This window comes from Rutidosis leptorrhynchoides, chromosome 4, assembly GCF_046630445.1.
Source record: "Rutidosis leptorrhynchoides isolate AG116_Rl617_1_P2 chromosome 4, CSIRO_AGI_Rlap_v1, whole genome shotgun sequence".
In the NCBI taxonomy this organism is placed as follows: Eukaryota; Viridiplantae; Streptophyta; class Magnoliopsida; order Asterales; family Asteraceae; genus Rutidosis; species Rutidosis leptorrhynchoides.
This window is the reverse complement of record NC_092336.1, coordinates 596,726,716-596,742,391: the sequence shown is the minus strand read 5'-3', so window position 1 is coordinate 596,742,391 and position 15,676 is coordinate 596,726,716. Positions and strand designations below refer to the sequence as shown.

General features: G+C 34.3%; 2 protein-coding genes across 2 annotated transcripts; both read right to left on the bottom strand.

Annotated features, from left to right (window-relative positions):
* Positions 1–268: 268 nt before the first annotated feature.
* Positions 269–5,851, bottom strand: LOC139839769 (beta-galactosidase-like). The gene is made up of 19 exons (XM_071829919.1): positions 5,417–5,851; positions 5,218–5,313; positions 5,007–5,119; positions 4,844–4,910; positions 4,665–4,757; positions 4,430–4,573; positions 4,144–4,232; positions 3,964–4,069; positions 3,771–3,858; positions 3,267–3,385; positions 3,009–3,173; positions 2,745–2,917; positions 2,346–2,455; positions 2,158–2,267; positions 1,901–2,011; positions 1,626–1,736; positions 1,328–1,533; positions 904–1,240; positions 269–784 (listed from the first exon to the last, which is right to left on the bottom strand). The coding sequence occupies exons 1-19, from the start codon at positions 5,618–5,620 to the stop codon at positions 674–676; spliced, it is 2,553 nt and encodes an 850-aa protein (XP_071686020.1). The 5' UTR covers positions 5,621–5,851; the 3' UTR covers positions 269–673.
* Positions 5,852–8,376: 2,525 nt separating this feature from the next.
* Positions 8,377–11,852, bottom strand: LOC139842938 (uncharacterized). Its single transcript, XM_071833036.1, has 4 exons — positions 10,762–11,852; positions 10,388–10,494; positions 9,775–10,113; positions 8,377–9,482 (listed from the first exon to the last, which is right to left on the bottom strand). Exons 1-4 carry the CDS (start codon positions 11,850–11,852, stop codon positions 8,377–8,379), a joined length of 2,643 nt encoding a protein of 880 aa, XP_071689137.1.
* Positions 11,853–15,676: the final 3,824 nt, after the last annotated feature.

The following is a 15,676-nucleotide window of genomic DNA, read 5'->3' as shown; positions in this document are numbered from 1 at the left end:
TTGATGATAAAGTAATAAGTACTATCAAGAATTCTAATCGACTACGGTGATCCCACATCTATGACGAATTCAACAACTACCTTAACTTGAAGAGTAGACTCTAATTTATGTGCATTTCAGTCACTCAAGATGGTATGTAACTGTACCTTTGTTTTCAGTTATTGATACTATTAGCACTTTTTTGGTGCATGCAGCAAAATCATGCCTTTGAGAATTTTTGCACACTGCATTCTGATATTATATACTATGTATTGTAAACCAACGCAAATTTGAGAAACTTGAAGAAATATTACCATATCTTAAAATATCTTTACAACAGGATAGCAATAACAGATTGCGTGTGTAGAGTATGCAATAATACAAAAGCAAGAAGCTTTTGCATTTTACTTAAATACCCAAAATAAAGCATAAGCTCATGGACTCAATTACGAATCTCAACGTGCTTTCCCAATAATCACATTCGCGTGCTTGCGAACTTTATATACTACAGGATGACACTTCTGAACCATAACGGTGTGCTGCATATCTGTACAACTTCACCTTTGGTAAAAAAGCCCATCATACGCTCGTATAAAATTTTAAATAAGGTATAAATACTTGCAAATAATTTCAAACCAAATTGACTTGTAGATCTTGAAACTTTCTCCCTTTTCTCGTGTTTTATAAATATCTATCAGCTGCAAATGGCTTCAACTGAGAGCTTCTTCATTACTTTTGGGCAAGGATCACCTCCAAAAATCTCGGGTGTTACCGGTACCGTGCATGAATTTTGTCCAACACATAACTGTAAAAAATTTTAGTAGTAAATATCAGGCCTATTTTTAAATAATACTAAATAAAAAAAAATCCGGAAAACGATGATGTCATCAAGCAGAAAATGCGTCATATTAAAAAAGAAAGTACCTTGTTAAAGGCATCATAGGAGTTATGTGCATGGCAGCCACCCTCCTGATAACTACCACAACCGCCTAACGGGGTGCCAAAGCTAGCAAATTTGATTGACGAGATCTTCTGACCTGGACTGCACGAAAGATGTGCTTTTGGCCTCAACGGTTTACTGACTTTACCTGAAGCTTGCATCTCATAATTCATTAACGAAGGCTGCCATTCGTATATATCAGCACACACACTGTAAATGGATCTTTTAACCAATGTTATTCCATACGGGTTTCCTCCCAATTCTTCGAAAACCACCAACAAGTTTCCTCTTGGTTTTAGCCAGGATCGAGGTACGTGATACCTGAAATATACACATTGTAGATTAGTGTCCCGAATTTTAATAAAGGTGCATTTGATGTGCATTATGTCCGTTTATAAGCATTATTACCATTTTTGTGATGCTTCACCACAGTTACTTAAGCATTTATTTTCATCAAAATAGCCAGCGTAACTACAAGTACTACAAGATCCACGGGCCGTGTATGCAGGCCAATAACGTCCAATGCTTTGACCATTTATCCATATTTGACCTTTCCCCATACTGCTCATGTCTAGAGCCAACGGTTCATTCCCACCCGGTGCATTAAAATTAGTCTGAAATATGACAAACATTTATCAATTCAGTTTGCACAAATAAGTTTGGTTATTTTTCAATAATGTGTACAACACGAAAAGAGAAACTATACCTTATACCAAGTTAAGGGTTGTTTTTGAGACACCAATGAGCCTTGAATCCACTCGACAGATGAGCTACCCATGAGTGAGTTAAGACTTAGAATTTCACCTTTAAGTCCGACCTGGTCAATGGTCAAACAGACATGTATCAAGTAAGAACATTGGTCTATTCATCGTGGCCGTTTAGTATTCGAAGCTTCCTTTAGTATCGCATATAGTATATAGCATGACATGAAACAACAGAACCATAATTCGCCTAAGGAATGTTAGTTTGTAAAAGTCAAACCTTATAAGACCATTTTTGCCAAGTCAAGTCACGCTTTCCTTCATCGAGACCGTAGAGTGTAACAGGACCAAGAACACCAGCATTCCATGTCTCAAAATGTGGACCAATATTCTACCAATTAAATACGAGATAACTAAGTCAAGCCCACGATAGATATAATGACCAAAAAGGACATTCTTTTCTATCATATATAGAAGAGAGATATAGATATAGATATATGTACATACGTATGTTTATAGCAAGAGAAAGGAACATACCGGGAGACCAACAGCAATGCTTAGTAGAGAAATCTTGTTCAGACCAGGTCTTAGATTTATGGGTTGATTGAAAGTTAGTTTCGGATTTTTTTGACTTCCATACACCGTTCCTGTATAAAAAAAAAACCACGTAAGTATCACATGATGAAAATAATAACCAAAAAAAGATTATATTTAGAACAATTTACCTGCTAGTTGACCATTGATGAAAACATGCAGAGCGTGACCTGCGGAAAAGACCGTAAGGGTAGGCCACTTCCCGCTTCTTAAGAACCCCTCGTTGGACCCCACCTTGACACTGCGCGTGATGAAACACAACAACGTTAAATTTTAAAACAAGGGTAGATCAGGTGGGTCAGGTATGGGTCATTTTAATGGAGGACTAATTAGAATATCAGTTGAAGTTTGATTCATTTTCAAACACAACCCTTAAAATAACCTTTGGCCAACATTATGTATTCTCTTGTAAATAATAAATAAACCTTTTTATTTGACTGGCTTGAGATAAAATAGGACCACCAATGTATAACTAAATGGGTAAAAATTGCCACCTCTATATTTAATAAAAAAAAAACAGTTGCACTTACTCTGTCATGTACCACAAATAATCCGACGAGTCTCTAGTAATATTGAGTTGCTCCAATAACCCATGTGTCGTATACGCGTTATCATCATACGATTCCGTTTGATCGATAAACGACTGCCAAACAAATCCTCCCCCGTCGGATTTCATTTGCATTAGCGAAGTTTGTGAACCAACCTATAATCACATTCACAATTAAATATCATCAACTAATTCAAACAATACATATGTAATACATAAGCTAATAAACTAGTGTACAATATCTCACCCTTGCCGTATTAAAAACGGTATTCTTGCAGTCAGGTAGTATGCTGATAGACCAAGGAGGAATATTGTAATTCTGGTTTCGGAAATTTACGGTTGCGTAAGCAGCTCTGTTGTTATTTGATAAAAAGGCAGCACAACCTCCAGCTTTATAATTATAAACATATGCCTATAATGACAACATATGTAAGATGTGAGCTCCAACTGCCACGTCAGCGAATAAAGCGATTGTAAACAAACAAAAGGAGCTTAAAAAAACAACCTTTTGATAGTTTCCGAGATTGATAATAGTGGGATCACTATTTACTAAAGCAGGCTCACATAGTTTTATGGCTCTATGCAGATCTTTCAGATGGCCCCACTTCGCTTCTCGTTTTAGTCCTATAAATAGAGCTCTCCGATTAAACTAATGTATATGTATATAAATTTAGTAAAATGCGCTAAGTATGGAAACATGTCACAAGTTCAAAATATTTACGTCATAGGTCATTTTAGATTTAATATCGTGTAAGAAACTAAGTATTGTCGTTTTCATGGGACACGTTATTTGAAATTCAAAATTTTAATGATCTTAATTGCAATCAACTTGTTCCATAAATAAAGTATCCACAATGATTATGAAATAAGATATGATGTGCGAATATAGTGAAGTGACGTACATGACCATTCATACATGACATGACATGACATATTTGGACCAAAATCGCTTTAAATTGTGCTATATATACTATGCTTAACCGTATTTGCATGTATGTTGTTAGCATACCAAATTCATCAAGAGGAGCATCATAATCGTAGCTTGTTGCGATGAACGGGCCACCCGCTGTCCTCCCAAAATTTGTTCCTCCATGGTACTATTACAATAAAACAGTACATGTTTACGCAATGTTTACAATATAATGCACAATTAAGGCGCAATCTAGTTACAAAAAATTATTCATTTAGTATTACCAACTTACCATATAGTAATTGACAAAAGATCCACGACTTTGAATAAACTTAGCCACCGAATACGCTAAGTCTTCAGCCGGTCTATAAGGAACCGCACCTCCAAACTCTGTAAACCTGCACAATCTAATTGTTTTAATAAACAGAACCAAAATAAATAAATAAAGGTATCGTATTGACGAAGAAATTACCATCCTGTCCATGCTTCTGTCCACATTTTCGGTTTGAAGTTTTTGTTGGGTGAGAAATAGTCACAGTAAAAACCATTGCAAGTGTTAATCTGTCAACAATAAACATTTGTGGTACCAAGTCAAAAAGGCGTGATGGCTAATAAAGCAAAAACTGCCCATGTGCATAGCATAAAGGATCACACTAAGGACACATAGCATGAAAACTGTCATGGGGTCAAATTGACACCAATAGTCAAAATATAAAAAAGTCAACATAAACATAAAGACATGCATGACAGACACTTACAATTGGGTCAGGGGCATCATCTTGTTTACACATGACCCATGGAACACCGGTGCCTAGACCCACAGCCATCTTAGCTGCCCACTGCGTGTAGGCTCGACCAGGTGCACCAATTTCATACTCCATTGGCCCGTACTCATTTTCAATCTGTTATATTAACATTTTCTTAAAATACAATTTTTGGTAAATATTATATTTAGTGTACGGAAATATAGTAAAAAAGAGTGGTTTTGACTACCTGAGATAAAATAATTGGACCACCTTGAGTTTCATATAATCTTTCTGCTTTCATCATATTCACTATGTGCCTTGTAAATTTTTCCATAGCAGCCTATACATATAAATAAAATCATCATTACATAATAATTTCAAAATAGACAAAAGAGAATAAATAAAATGAAAAGATTTTGTGTAAACCTTAAAAGGACCATTATCTGTTCTGAAACTAATTCCAGGGACATATTTTAACCAAACAGGAAAACCGCTGCAAATGAATATTATTGTTTGTAACTTTGTTAAATATATGTAAAATTATTACTATAAAAAATATATATAAAAAAGTAGTTTTACAAATATTTACCCAAAGTTCCATTCAGCACAAGCATAAGGACCAACTCTGAGATGAACATAAAGTCCAGCTTGCTTAATTAGCTTAATGAACTTCACCAAATCATACCTATCTTCAAAATAATACTGACCATAAAAAAATGAAATTAAGAAAACAATTTCTCAAAAAGTAAAAATATTAGTACTATTTAGATAAAAAAAATTAAAAAAATATATGTATTTACTTGACCAGGTTGTGGTTCATGCCCATTCCAAAAAACATAAGTCTGAATCACATCCAATCCTCCTTCTTTGGCCTTCTGAATAAGATCTGGCCACATCTGAATCATCCAAATATTTGAACTATTTTCAGTAAAAAAAAAAATCCAAAAAATAAAAAAATAATAAAAAAAAATAATAATAAGTGCATTGATAAATTAGTACCTCAGGAGTGCTTCTTGGATAATGAATAGATCCAGAAAGAAGAATTTTTCTTTGTCCATTAATGGAGATAGCTTTATGGTCATATGAAACTGAGCCAGTACATAAACAACCCCAATTGCTCAGAATAACCACCAACATTAAATTTATTAATTTTAATTTCTGCATTTTAACAAACCCCTGTTTCTTTAACACAATATCCATCATAAACCCTTCAAAACAGAGCAATTTCCTCTGTTTTTAACTTAAATTCACTTAAAAGATGTATAAAGATGCCAAGAAACATACAAACACACACTAAAAACTGTCTTAAATCAATGTGTATGTGTGGATTATACTAAAAAAATATTATAGTTCTTGTGAACTTTTGGTTTCTGTATTATCAGTATTTTGTGGGTAAAAAGTTGTGTGTGTGTGTGGGTGGGTGTGTTTGTGTTTGTGTGTGTGAATGTTGAAAAATTTTGAGTGTTTTGGAGCTGCATTTAAGCAAGGAAGATTGGTTTTGTCTGCAATAGTTAAAAGGGTCCTACTTTTTGGTCTCACTGCATTATTAATATTAGTAAATATTAATATTAATATTAATATTAATATTAATATTAATATTAATATAAAGGTTGCAAAAGACGTGAGACGGGGTCGAGACGGCCGGGTCCTAAAAAGGTCGAGACGTTCAAGACGGGGTCGAGACGGGGGTCGAGACGGACGTTGACCAAAATTGACTTTTAAATATATAAGTATATAAATATATATATGTACATATTTTAAAGTCAAAAACTTCAATTGACTAATTTGTACTCATAATTGCTATCACCGTTAATATAATACTGAAAATCTAAACTAAAATACGACATATTTGACTGATTTTGCCGACTTTCTGGCTTTTCCGAATTTTGAGAGACTTTGACATGATTTTTTCCAACTTTGACTCGAATTTTGACCGTTGACTGTCATATTAGACGGTTTTCTTCGAGACGGGACGGGCTAGTTACCAAACCGTCACAACGGGCGTCGAGACGGCTCGAGACGGGGTGTTTTGCAACAGTGATTAATATTAATATTGATAGTATAGTACTCCGTATTATTTATTATTTATAATTTATAATTAATTAATTAATTAATTAATCCTTTTTTTTTTTGAAAAGCAAATTGTATTAAACATTAATTAATTAATTAATCCTTGTTATAAAATGAAAATATAGTAACTCGTTTATAAAAGGTATTCTTTAGGTTTTCGCCAAAATCAAGTTTAAATAACTACTCAAACATGTACATAAAAATTTATATACAGAATATATTTTTTGGCATAATGTAATGGTATTTAGTTTCCGGATGATAATCGAATTAAAGTTTAATTTTTTCGGGGAAAGCTGAATTAAAGTTTAATAAGGAAAACGTTAGAAAAAAATAATATGCAGAAACTACTATAATCATTTACCTCTCATTCAAAAAATAATATGCTACTATAATTAAAGCGTAATTTATATACTACTTTAGTTGATTTTTAAGTTACTATTATTATTTATAAGTCAATATAAATAAATAATATTTATATCGAGATGTAGAATATGTGACTATTATACATTTAAGTTATAAGTTATGTGTAAAATCAATAAATTATTGGTTGAATAATAAGTGAAAAACACATTTTTTAAAGTTTCAAACTTTTTCAAAACCATGAAAATTAATGATATATTGGTTCTACATCCAACTAGTTGTATAACATCGTCATATTTACTTTAGTCTATTTAAATTTGTATTTATATTTGTATTTATATGTATATTTGTATCCATATTTATATTTATATTTATATGTTTATTAGAACATTAACTAATAGTCACATATCTGATTAATTTAGTTTGATTTTACCATATTAATGTCCATTGTTTTAACTGAAACCTAGTTTCCTCCAGCAAAAACTATCAATATTCAATATTTAACCTTAAAAATAGTGTAACTACTACACAAATAGGTCACCACCAATATCATGTATGTGCTTTGAAGAATATTAGGTTCTGAATTCTTTATGAAATAATGGATCATATTACCATAATTTATTCTACTCTCTGCAAAATTAATTACCTTCTTGTCTAACTTTTTCAAATAATAAAAAAACATTTGAATCTAATAGTTAAAGATCCTAATTTTACGTTAATTACAGCAAATGTGGTGCTTATTTATAACAGTGTTCTTGCACGTAATGCTTTTTTATTTTTATATTAGTAAAAGAGATCACAGATTAACATAGTACGGAGTAGTATTTAGAATGCATTAAATATATGTTACATCCAGGCATATAGGGATATGCGAAATTACCGAAAAACCAAAATCGTATCCGTACTGTTACCGAAATACCGTACCGATGATATTCGGTATCGGTATCGGTATCGGTTCTTTGCATACACAAATACGCTTTCAGTATTATGTGGTTCGGTACCGGTATTCTCGATATGAAAATCGAAATACAACATGTATTTAAATGGTTGACTTGTGGTGACTTATGCTTAATGTATTTAAGATGGGAGTTGATGAATCTACTTTGATATTCTATGAATCCACTACATTTATACATTTATCACTTCTACTGTACAATTAGTTAATGCATAAATGTAGTGGATCTATCAAAAATCAATTACCGATTTAAGATTCATTCATCGCTTTAGCGGGCGTAACCTTTGACATCCCTCTTTTGAAGTTGTGACGGTTTAGATTATGAGACATCATATTAGTGGCACATTCCATTAATGGGGAAGTAGTTAAGCAAAAATTTAAATTACAGTCCTATTCAATCTATAAATAATTTTTTATTTTTTTTTAAAGGCAAGGTAATAATATTATAAATAAGAAGAGTACAACTTTGGTATATCCACAAGCATCGGATATACCATTTTACAACCACGAAGCTATTCAAGTGACACCAACGAACCTATACATTTTCAGGAAGTAAAGATTACTTCCTAATCTATTAAACGTTTACATACAAATATGGAGTAACTAGCCAACTATGCCAATCGATGGAAACGCCTTTGATTCTTTCCGAGATCCATTCGAAAGATTTTACTTGGATCTCATTAAGAATCACCGGTGAGATACTACTTTTGCCTTGAAACACTAACGAGTTACGATTCCTCCATATCGAATAAGCGCATATCCACTCCACGGCTTGCCAAATCTTGGAGCCGAGTAAGGACATAGTGTGAGAAGATTTTCCACGAAGTAAATCGGTAGAGTTTATGTTGCTATTGGAGTTCCACCATTTAAGAACACGAGACCACACATCCGATGAAAATTTGCAATCGACTAAGGCGTGATCAACCGATTCAAGACCGTCATCGCAAACGGGACATCGAATACTATGTAAGTCAATGCCCTTTTTGTCAAGTTCGATCCGAACCGGCAATCTTTTCTTCAAAACCCTCCATATAAAGACCTCAATTTTCTTTGGGACAAGATTGTTTCTTAATCTCTCTTGTGTCGAAAGAGCACCGCTGTCTAGAACCTCCGAATCAATTAATTTCGATAGGGTTTTAACTGTGAACAAACCGTTACTTGCAAGTGTCCATTTCCAAGACATTTGATGGTTAAACTCGAAGGAGATTGATCTTAGCAAGTTGATCAATTCCTCGAGTTCACCCGCTGTACGCCCTGTGGGTTCCCTTATCCATTCCCAATTGAAACGAATATGATTTGAACCCGAATTATTTGCCCCGCCAACTGACTGATCTACTCGGTTGTGATGATTATTAGTATACTGACCAGGTGACTCGCCTTTGCCTTCTGCCTCCGAATACGCACCTAGATTAGTAACCTGATCACGAGACTGATGTAGGCCTGCTGTACCCGAATTGCAACCCGTCTGCCCCGAACCCAAAGCATGTTGATGACACTGTTTTATCCGCCCAGAAATCACAATATTCTTGTTTGTTTCAAGCCTGTACAATCTGGAAAACACATTTTTGAGACTCTCCGAACCGCACCACGCTTCGTTCCAAAATTTCGTAGAGCTACCATCTCCTATCGATCTCTTGAACGAACTTACGAAAGGAATATTTAGGTCTTCAATTAGCGAACCTGCAAAGATAATGTTGTTCCAAGTACCGGAAGTCGAGAGACGAGCAAGCCCGCCTCCCAACCTCAGGCCACCGTCAATTCCATAAATACTTCGAATAATTTTGACCCATAAGCAATTGGCTTCGGTTTTAAACCTCCACCACCACTTGGCCAAAAGAGCAAGATTTTTACTTTTGAACGACCCGATGTTTAGACCCCCCCCCCCCCCCCCCCCCGTATGGTAAATAAGTGGTCTTCCAATTAACCCATGGAATTTTATTACCCGAAAAATCCCCGCCCCAAAAAAAGTTACGTCTCACACTCTCAAGAATTTTAAGCACACAAGGTGGAGCACGGAAGAGCGCGAAATAATACAATGGAAGACTATTAAGCACCGATTTTAGGAGAACCAACCGTCCACCAAAGGACATCGTACGCATTTTCCATTCCGAAAGCCTCTTCTTAATCTTAAGGATTACCGGATCCCAATCTTTTACTTTCCTCATTTTGGCACCGATAGGCAATCCTAAATAAATAAATGGGAATTTTCCGGCTTGGCATCCCATTCGTCTTGCTAGACTTTCAATTTCACCCGCATTGGCACCCACACCATAAAGACAACTCTTGTTGAAATTAACTTTCAATCCCGAAGCTAGCTCAAAACATTTCAAAATATTAGTGAGATTACGCGCATTCCAAGGAACATCGTGTCATCCGCATATTGTAAGTGTGAAAGTAGAACGTTATCACTACCTACTTCCACCCCATTAAATAGACCCTTAGATACCGCGGCTTTGGTGAGTATATTAAGGCCTTCTGCAGCAAGAATGAAAAGAAAGGGAGATAACGGATCTCCTTGTCGAACCCCTTGCCCAAGATAAGAATGGAAATACTAGCCGATTTCAAGCAAGCAAGGATCCACTTACACCATTTCTCACCAAATCCCATACATCTCATGACTTCAAGGAGGAAATCCCAATTCAAACTATCAAAAGCCTTTTCGAAATCAACCTTAAATATAAGCCCTTTCTTCCTATTTGATTTCAAGTAGTCAATAGTTTCGTTTGCAACAAGAACGCCATCAAGAATGTACCTCTCACTTAGGAATGCACTTTACTCCGAACCAACTAGCCCAGGAATTACCTTCCGTAACCGATTAGACAAAATTTTGACAACTATTTTGTAAAAACTACTGATTAGGCTAATAGGTCTATAGTCGCCAAGTGTGATGGGATCATTCTTTTTAGGAATCAACGTAACAAAGGAGGCATTACATCCTTTCGAAAATTCCCCCTTTTACCAAAACCACGAGATAGCATTTATCACATCGCCTTTAATCACCCCCCAAAACTTCTTAAAAAATCTTAAGTTGAACCCATCCGGACCCGGGGCTTTACCGCTACCACAATCGTTAATTGCCTCTACAATCTCTGCCTCCTCAATAGCTACCTCTAGCCCGTACGCCTCTTCACTGGATAAAGTCAGGTAGTTTAGCTCATTAAGACTATATCTGGGTCCCGAGCGTTCACTAAAGATGTTTTTAAAGTGATTGTAGGCCGCCTCCTTTATGTCAAGGGGATCCTCACACCAAACGCCATTAATATTTAAACCCCTAATATTGCATTTGTTGTAACCCCTTTTTATTATCGAGTGAAAGTACCTAGTATTCTCATCACCTTCAAGCACCCAACGAACTCTCGCCTTTTGTTTCAACATGTTGCCTTTGATTTTCTCCTTTTGAAACCATTCCTTCCTAACCTTCAGCCACTCGACTCTTTCATCATCATTTAATTGCCCCGTTTCAGCCCGAAGTTCAAACGCATTAGCCATCGCTCTAAAAAGCTCAATCTCACCCTCTAGATTGCCAAATTTTTGTGAACTCTTTGACTTTAGAGTAGCTTTCGCTTTTTTAAGCTTATTTCTTAACCGACAGTCTAAATGCGAGCCACCACCAACTACTTCATCCCACACTTCTTTTATACAGTCCTCGACTCCTTCGATATCTAGCCAATCATCAAACACTTTAATTGGTTTCGGCCCAAAGTTTCTGACATCATTCTTTAGAATGATCGGACAATGGTCTGACTTCCCTCGTTCCAATGCAACTACCGATAAACAAGACCACATATGATGAAACAAATCGTTTACATGAAAACGATCTAGCTTAATGAATTTGAGACCATCATCGCTGACAAGAGTGAAAATACGTCCCCCCAACGGAATATCAACTAACTTGGTGTTTTCGATAAAATCATTGAACTTTTTCGCCCTGGCTTCAATAAAATTACAATTGAACCTTTTGTTAACATTTCGAACCTCATTAAAGTCTCCACCCATTAACCAAGCCTGATTATTGTTGCTCAACACCAAATTATGGAGAAAGTCCCACATTTTTTGCTTGTTGGAATCACCGTGTGGTCCGTAGACATTCAAGATGTTGAACTCCTTATCCGTGTTCTTCCATTTACCTCGAATCCCAATACAATGATCATAAAGGAACGAGTTAGTTTCTCAAAACAATCAACATCCCATATGATTAGTTGACCCCCTGACTTCCCGACCATCTCTTTTTGTATAAAATTACAGTTACAATTACCCCATAAACCACAAATCCAATTAAGATCAACAGTGTGTAATTTTGTTTCTTGAAGCAACACAAAATTAGGCCTTACACTACGACACAACCCTTTAAACCAACCCACCTTACTTTCCTTCCCCACCCCAAAACCCCTTATATTTAACGACATGATTATCATAAAAAGTTGAAAGAAGGAACAGAAAACATAACTAGTGGGATAGTGAATGGATTTCTCCACCCACTTCAACCCCATTTGTTGCTCAAACTCCTTAAGTCCCTCATTATCAATGGAAAACAATGAAGACATAGAATTAGAATTCGAAGCTTGCCTGTTATTGCTCTCTGAATTCACTCTGAGATTCTCTCCAGCAGATCGAGACGGTTTCGGACTTTTCTTGGCAGCAACATTATGAGATAGGATCCTAGAAGATGCCTTACAATTCCTTAATTGGGTTCTCCCACCCTCGGATTTCTTTGATTTCTCAGTCACCGAATGCCCCAATTTCCTAGATGCCTCTTGTTGATTTGGTTTAAGGCACTCATTTGAAAGGACCCGTCCTAATCCATAAGAACGAATACATTACACTTGGTTACATCGCGAGGTACTTGACCTCTATATGATACATTTTACAAAAATTGCATCCGTTTTTAAAAGACAAACTTTCATTTCATCGAAAGTTGACGGCATGCATAGTATTTCATAATATATCCAACTATAATTGACTTAATAATAATCTTGATGAACTCGACGACTCGAATGCAACGTCTTTTGAAATATGTCATGAATGATTCCAAGTAATATCTCTAATATGAGCAAATGCACAGCGGAAGATTTCTTTCATACCTGAGAATAAACATGCTTTCAAGTGTCAACCAAAAGGTTGGTGAGTTCATTAGTTTAACATAAATAATCATTTCCATCATTTTAATAGACCACAAGATTTTCATTTTCATTTCTCATAAATATACGTCCCATGCATAGAGACAAAAATCATTCATATGGATTGAACACCTGGTAACCGACATTAACAAGATGCATATAAGAATATCCCCTATCATTCCGGGACATCCATCGGACATGATAAAACAACATCGAAGTACTAAAGCATCCGCTACAACGGATGGGGTTTGTTTGGCCCAATAGATCTATCTTTAGGATTCGCGTCAATTAGTAGACTGGTTTACTAATTCTTAGGTTACCAAGCAAAAGGGACATATTCGGCTTCAATCATTCAACCATATAATGTAGTTTCGATTACTTGTGTCTATTTCGTAAAACATTTTTAAAAGCAGCGCATGTATTCTCAGTCCCAAAAATATATATTGCAAAAGCATTTAAAAAGGGAGCAAATGAAACTCACAATACCGTATTTTGTAGTAAAAATACATATGATGACATTGAACAATGCAAGGTTGGCCTCGGATTCACGAACCCATATCAATTATATATATTAACACATATAATTTTTAATCGAACAAATTTATATATAATTATTAATGTTATAAATCATATGTCTCATATATATCTATTATTATAATATTTTAGTTATATTAAATCATAACTTTAATGTTATCTATATATAATGTATTAGAATTTATATTTATTTTTATATATGTGTTTATAGTATTATCTATAATATATTAAAATATATTTCTATACTATATGTCACTTAATTTAATATTATCAATAATGTTATTTTATATAAAAATATAGAATGTAATAATAATAATAATGATTTTAGTAATAATAATAATAATAATAATAATAATAATAATAATAATAATAATAATAACAATAATACTAATTATAATGATAATAATTTTAATAATAATACTAATACTATCATTTAATAATAATAACAATAATAATAGTTATATGTTAATATTGAAAATAATGATTTTAGTAACCTTAATAATAATAATAATAATAATAATAATAATAATAATAATAATAATAATAATAATAATAATAATAATAATAATAATATTAATAATAATAATAATAATAATAATAATAATAATAATGATAATAACAAGTAATAAGTAAACTACCTCAAAGAAGTAGCCCTTAAAAGAAAAATGCCCAAGTCCGGGTTTGAACCCGCGACGTCCTGCTAACCTGATAACACCTTTAACCATTCCTTTGTCACCTCATTTATGATTTAAATCAACTGTTACTAATATACGACCCGTGTTTTTCCGTTTTCCCTTTTTCTTCTTCTTCTCCGAAATAAAAACGACTAGGGTAATTAACCATCATCGTCAACATGATCATAATCCTAATCACCACGTTTTATCATCATAATTATTATTATCGCTAGTTATATTAAGCCATCATCATCATCATCATCATAAACGAGTATTACTCATTATCATCACAATCACATAAAATTATAATCGTCCTCATAATTATTATCATCTCATCGTCTCTATCCTATCGTCATTGACTTATTCATAATCGTACCGCCATCATTCTTAATCCTCATCATCATCATATAACAATATGATCATAATCATTATAACTCTTCACACGTATCATACTCATAACATAATCATTATCATATGTGTAACATAATCATTCGTTTATCATCATACCATTATATATTTATCATCATAAACTCCTTGGCCCAACCACCAAAATCAAGAACCCCGGCCCAAACAGAAACACAAGTGCAGGCCCGCTAGTTAAACCAGATCACTATGGCTCATAAAAAAAAAAAATCCTCGGCCCATGTTAAAAACATATCACGGTCCATAAACAAAACGCATGAAGTTTCTTTAAAGATTAGTTTAATTGCAAGTGGTTTGATTGTGTCATGGGTGTCTGCTATTATGTTTCAACTTGTCCCACCATTAACGTTTCACTCATGTTTAGTGTAACAAAAAGGTATCTTCATTCTTCATACATCACGTATACTTTGTATTAATTAATAGGAACGTGTAATAGCAGTACACAGTAGCATGTAGTGGCAGTTCAAGATTGATATATAAACATAAAATAGGAACGAAACATGAGCTAACAGTATGCCTCATTTGGTTTCGATAAAAATAATAATACTGGTAGTAGGAATAACAATATATTATCATCATCATCCTTCGCATGTAACACAAAAACTATAAATCGTTATCTCATGTGTTACCCATATGGGTCCACCGGTCGGCCACCATTCCTTGTTTCACGTTCGATGTAAATAACAAGTATTTGAAATACCTGTAGCGAAGTCCACTAACACAATGGGTGGGTCCTGAGCTTTGTGAAAGATAATTTAGATAAAAGGTTTGCAAGCTGTAAAGTTATGTAAATAAATTATTTACGTGAACTTGTATTCTCCATTGTTTGAAACACGCATATGTTAAATACTCAAATTATAATTTCTTTGCTTCTCAAACTTGCCACACATGAGGTTGTGTGACGGTGATAGTGGCGGCTCAAAGTTGATCGATGGTGTTTAAATGGATTTAAGAGAAAAGATATGTATATATGAAATGTGAAGGTTTATGGTCTGTTCGAATAAGGTATGTAGTGGACTCTTTCATCATCATTTAATTGCCCCGTTTCAGTCCGAAGTTCAAACGCATTAGCCATCGCTCTAAAAAGCTCAATCTCACCCTCTAGATTGCCAAATTTTTGTGAACT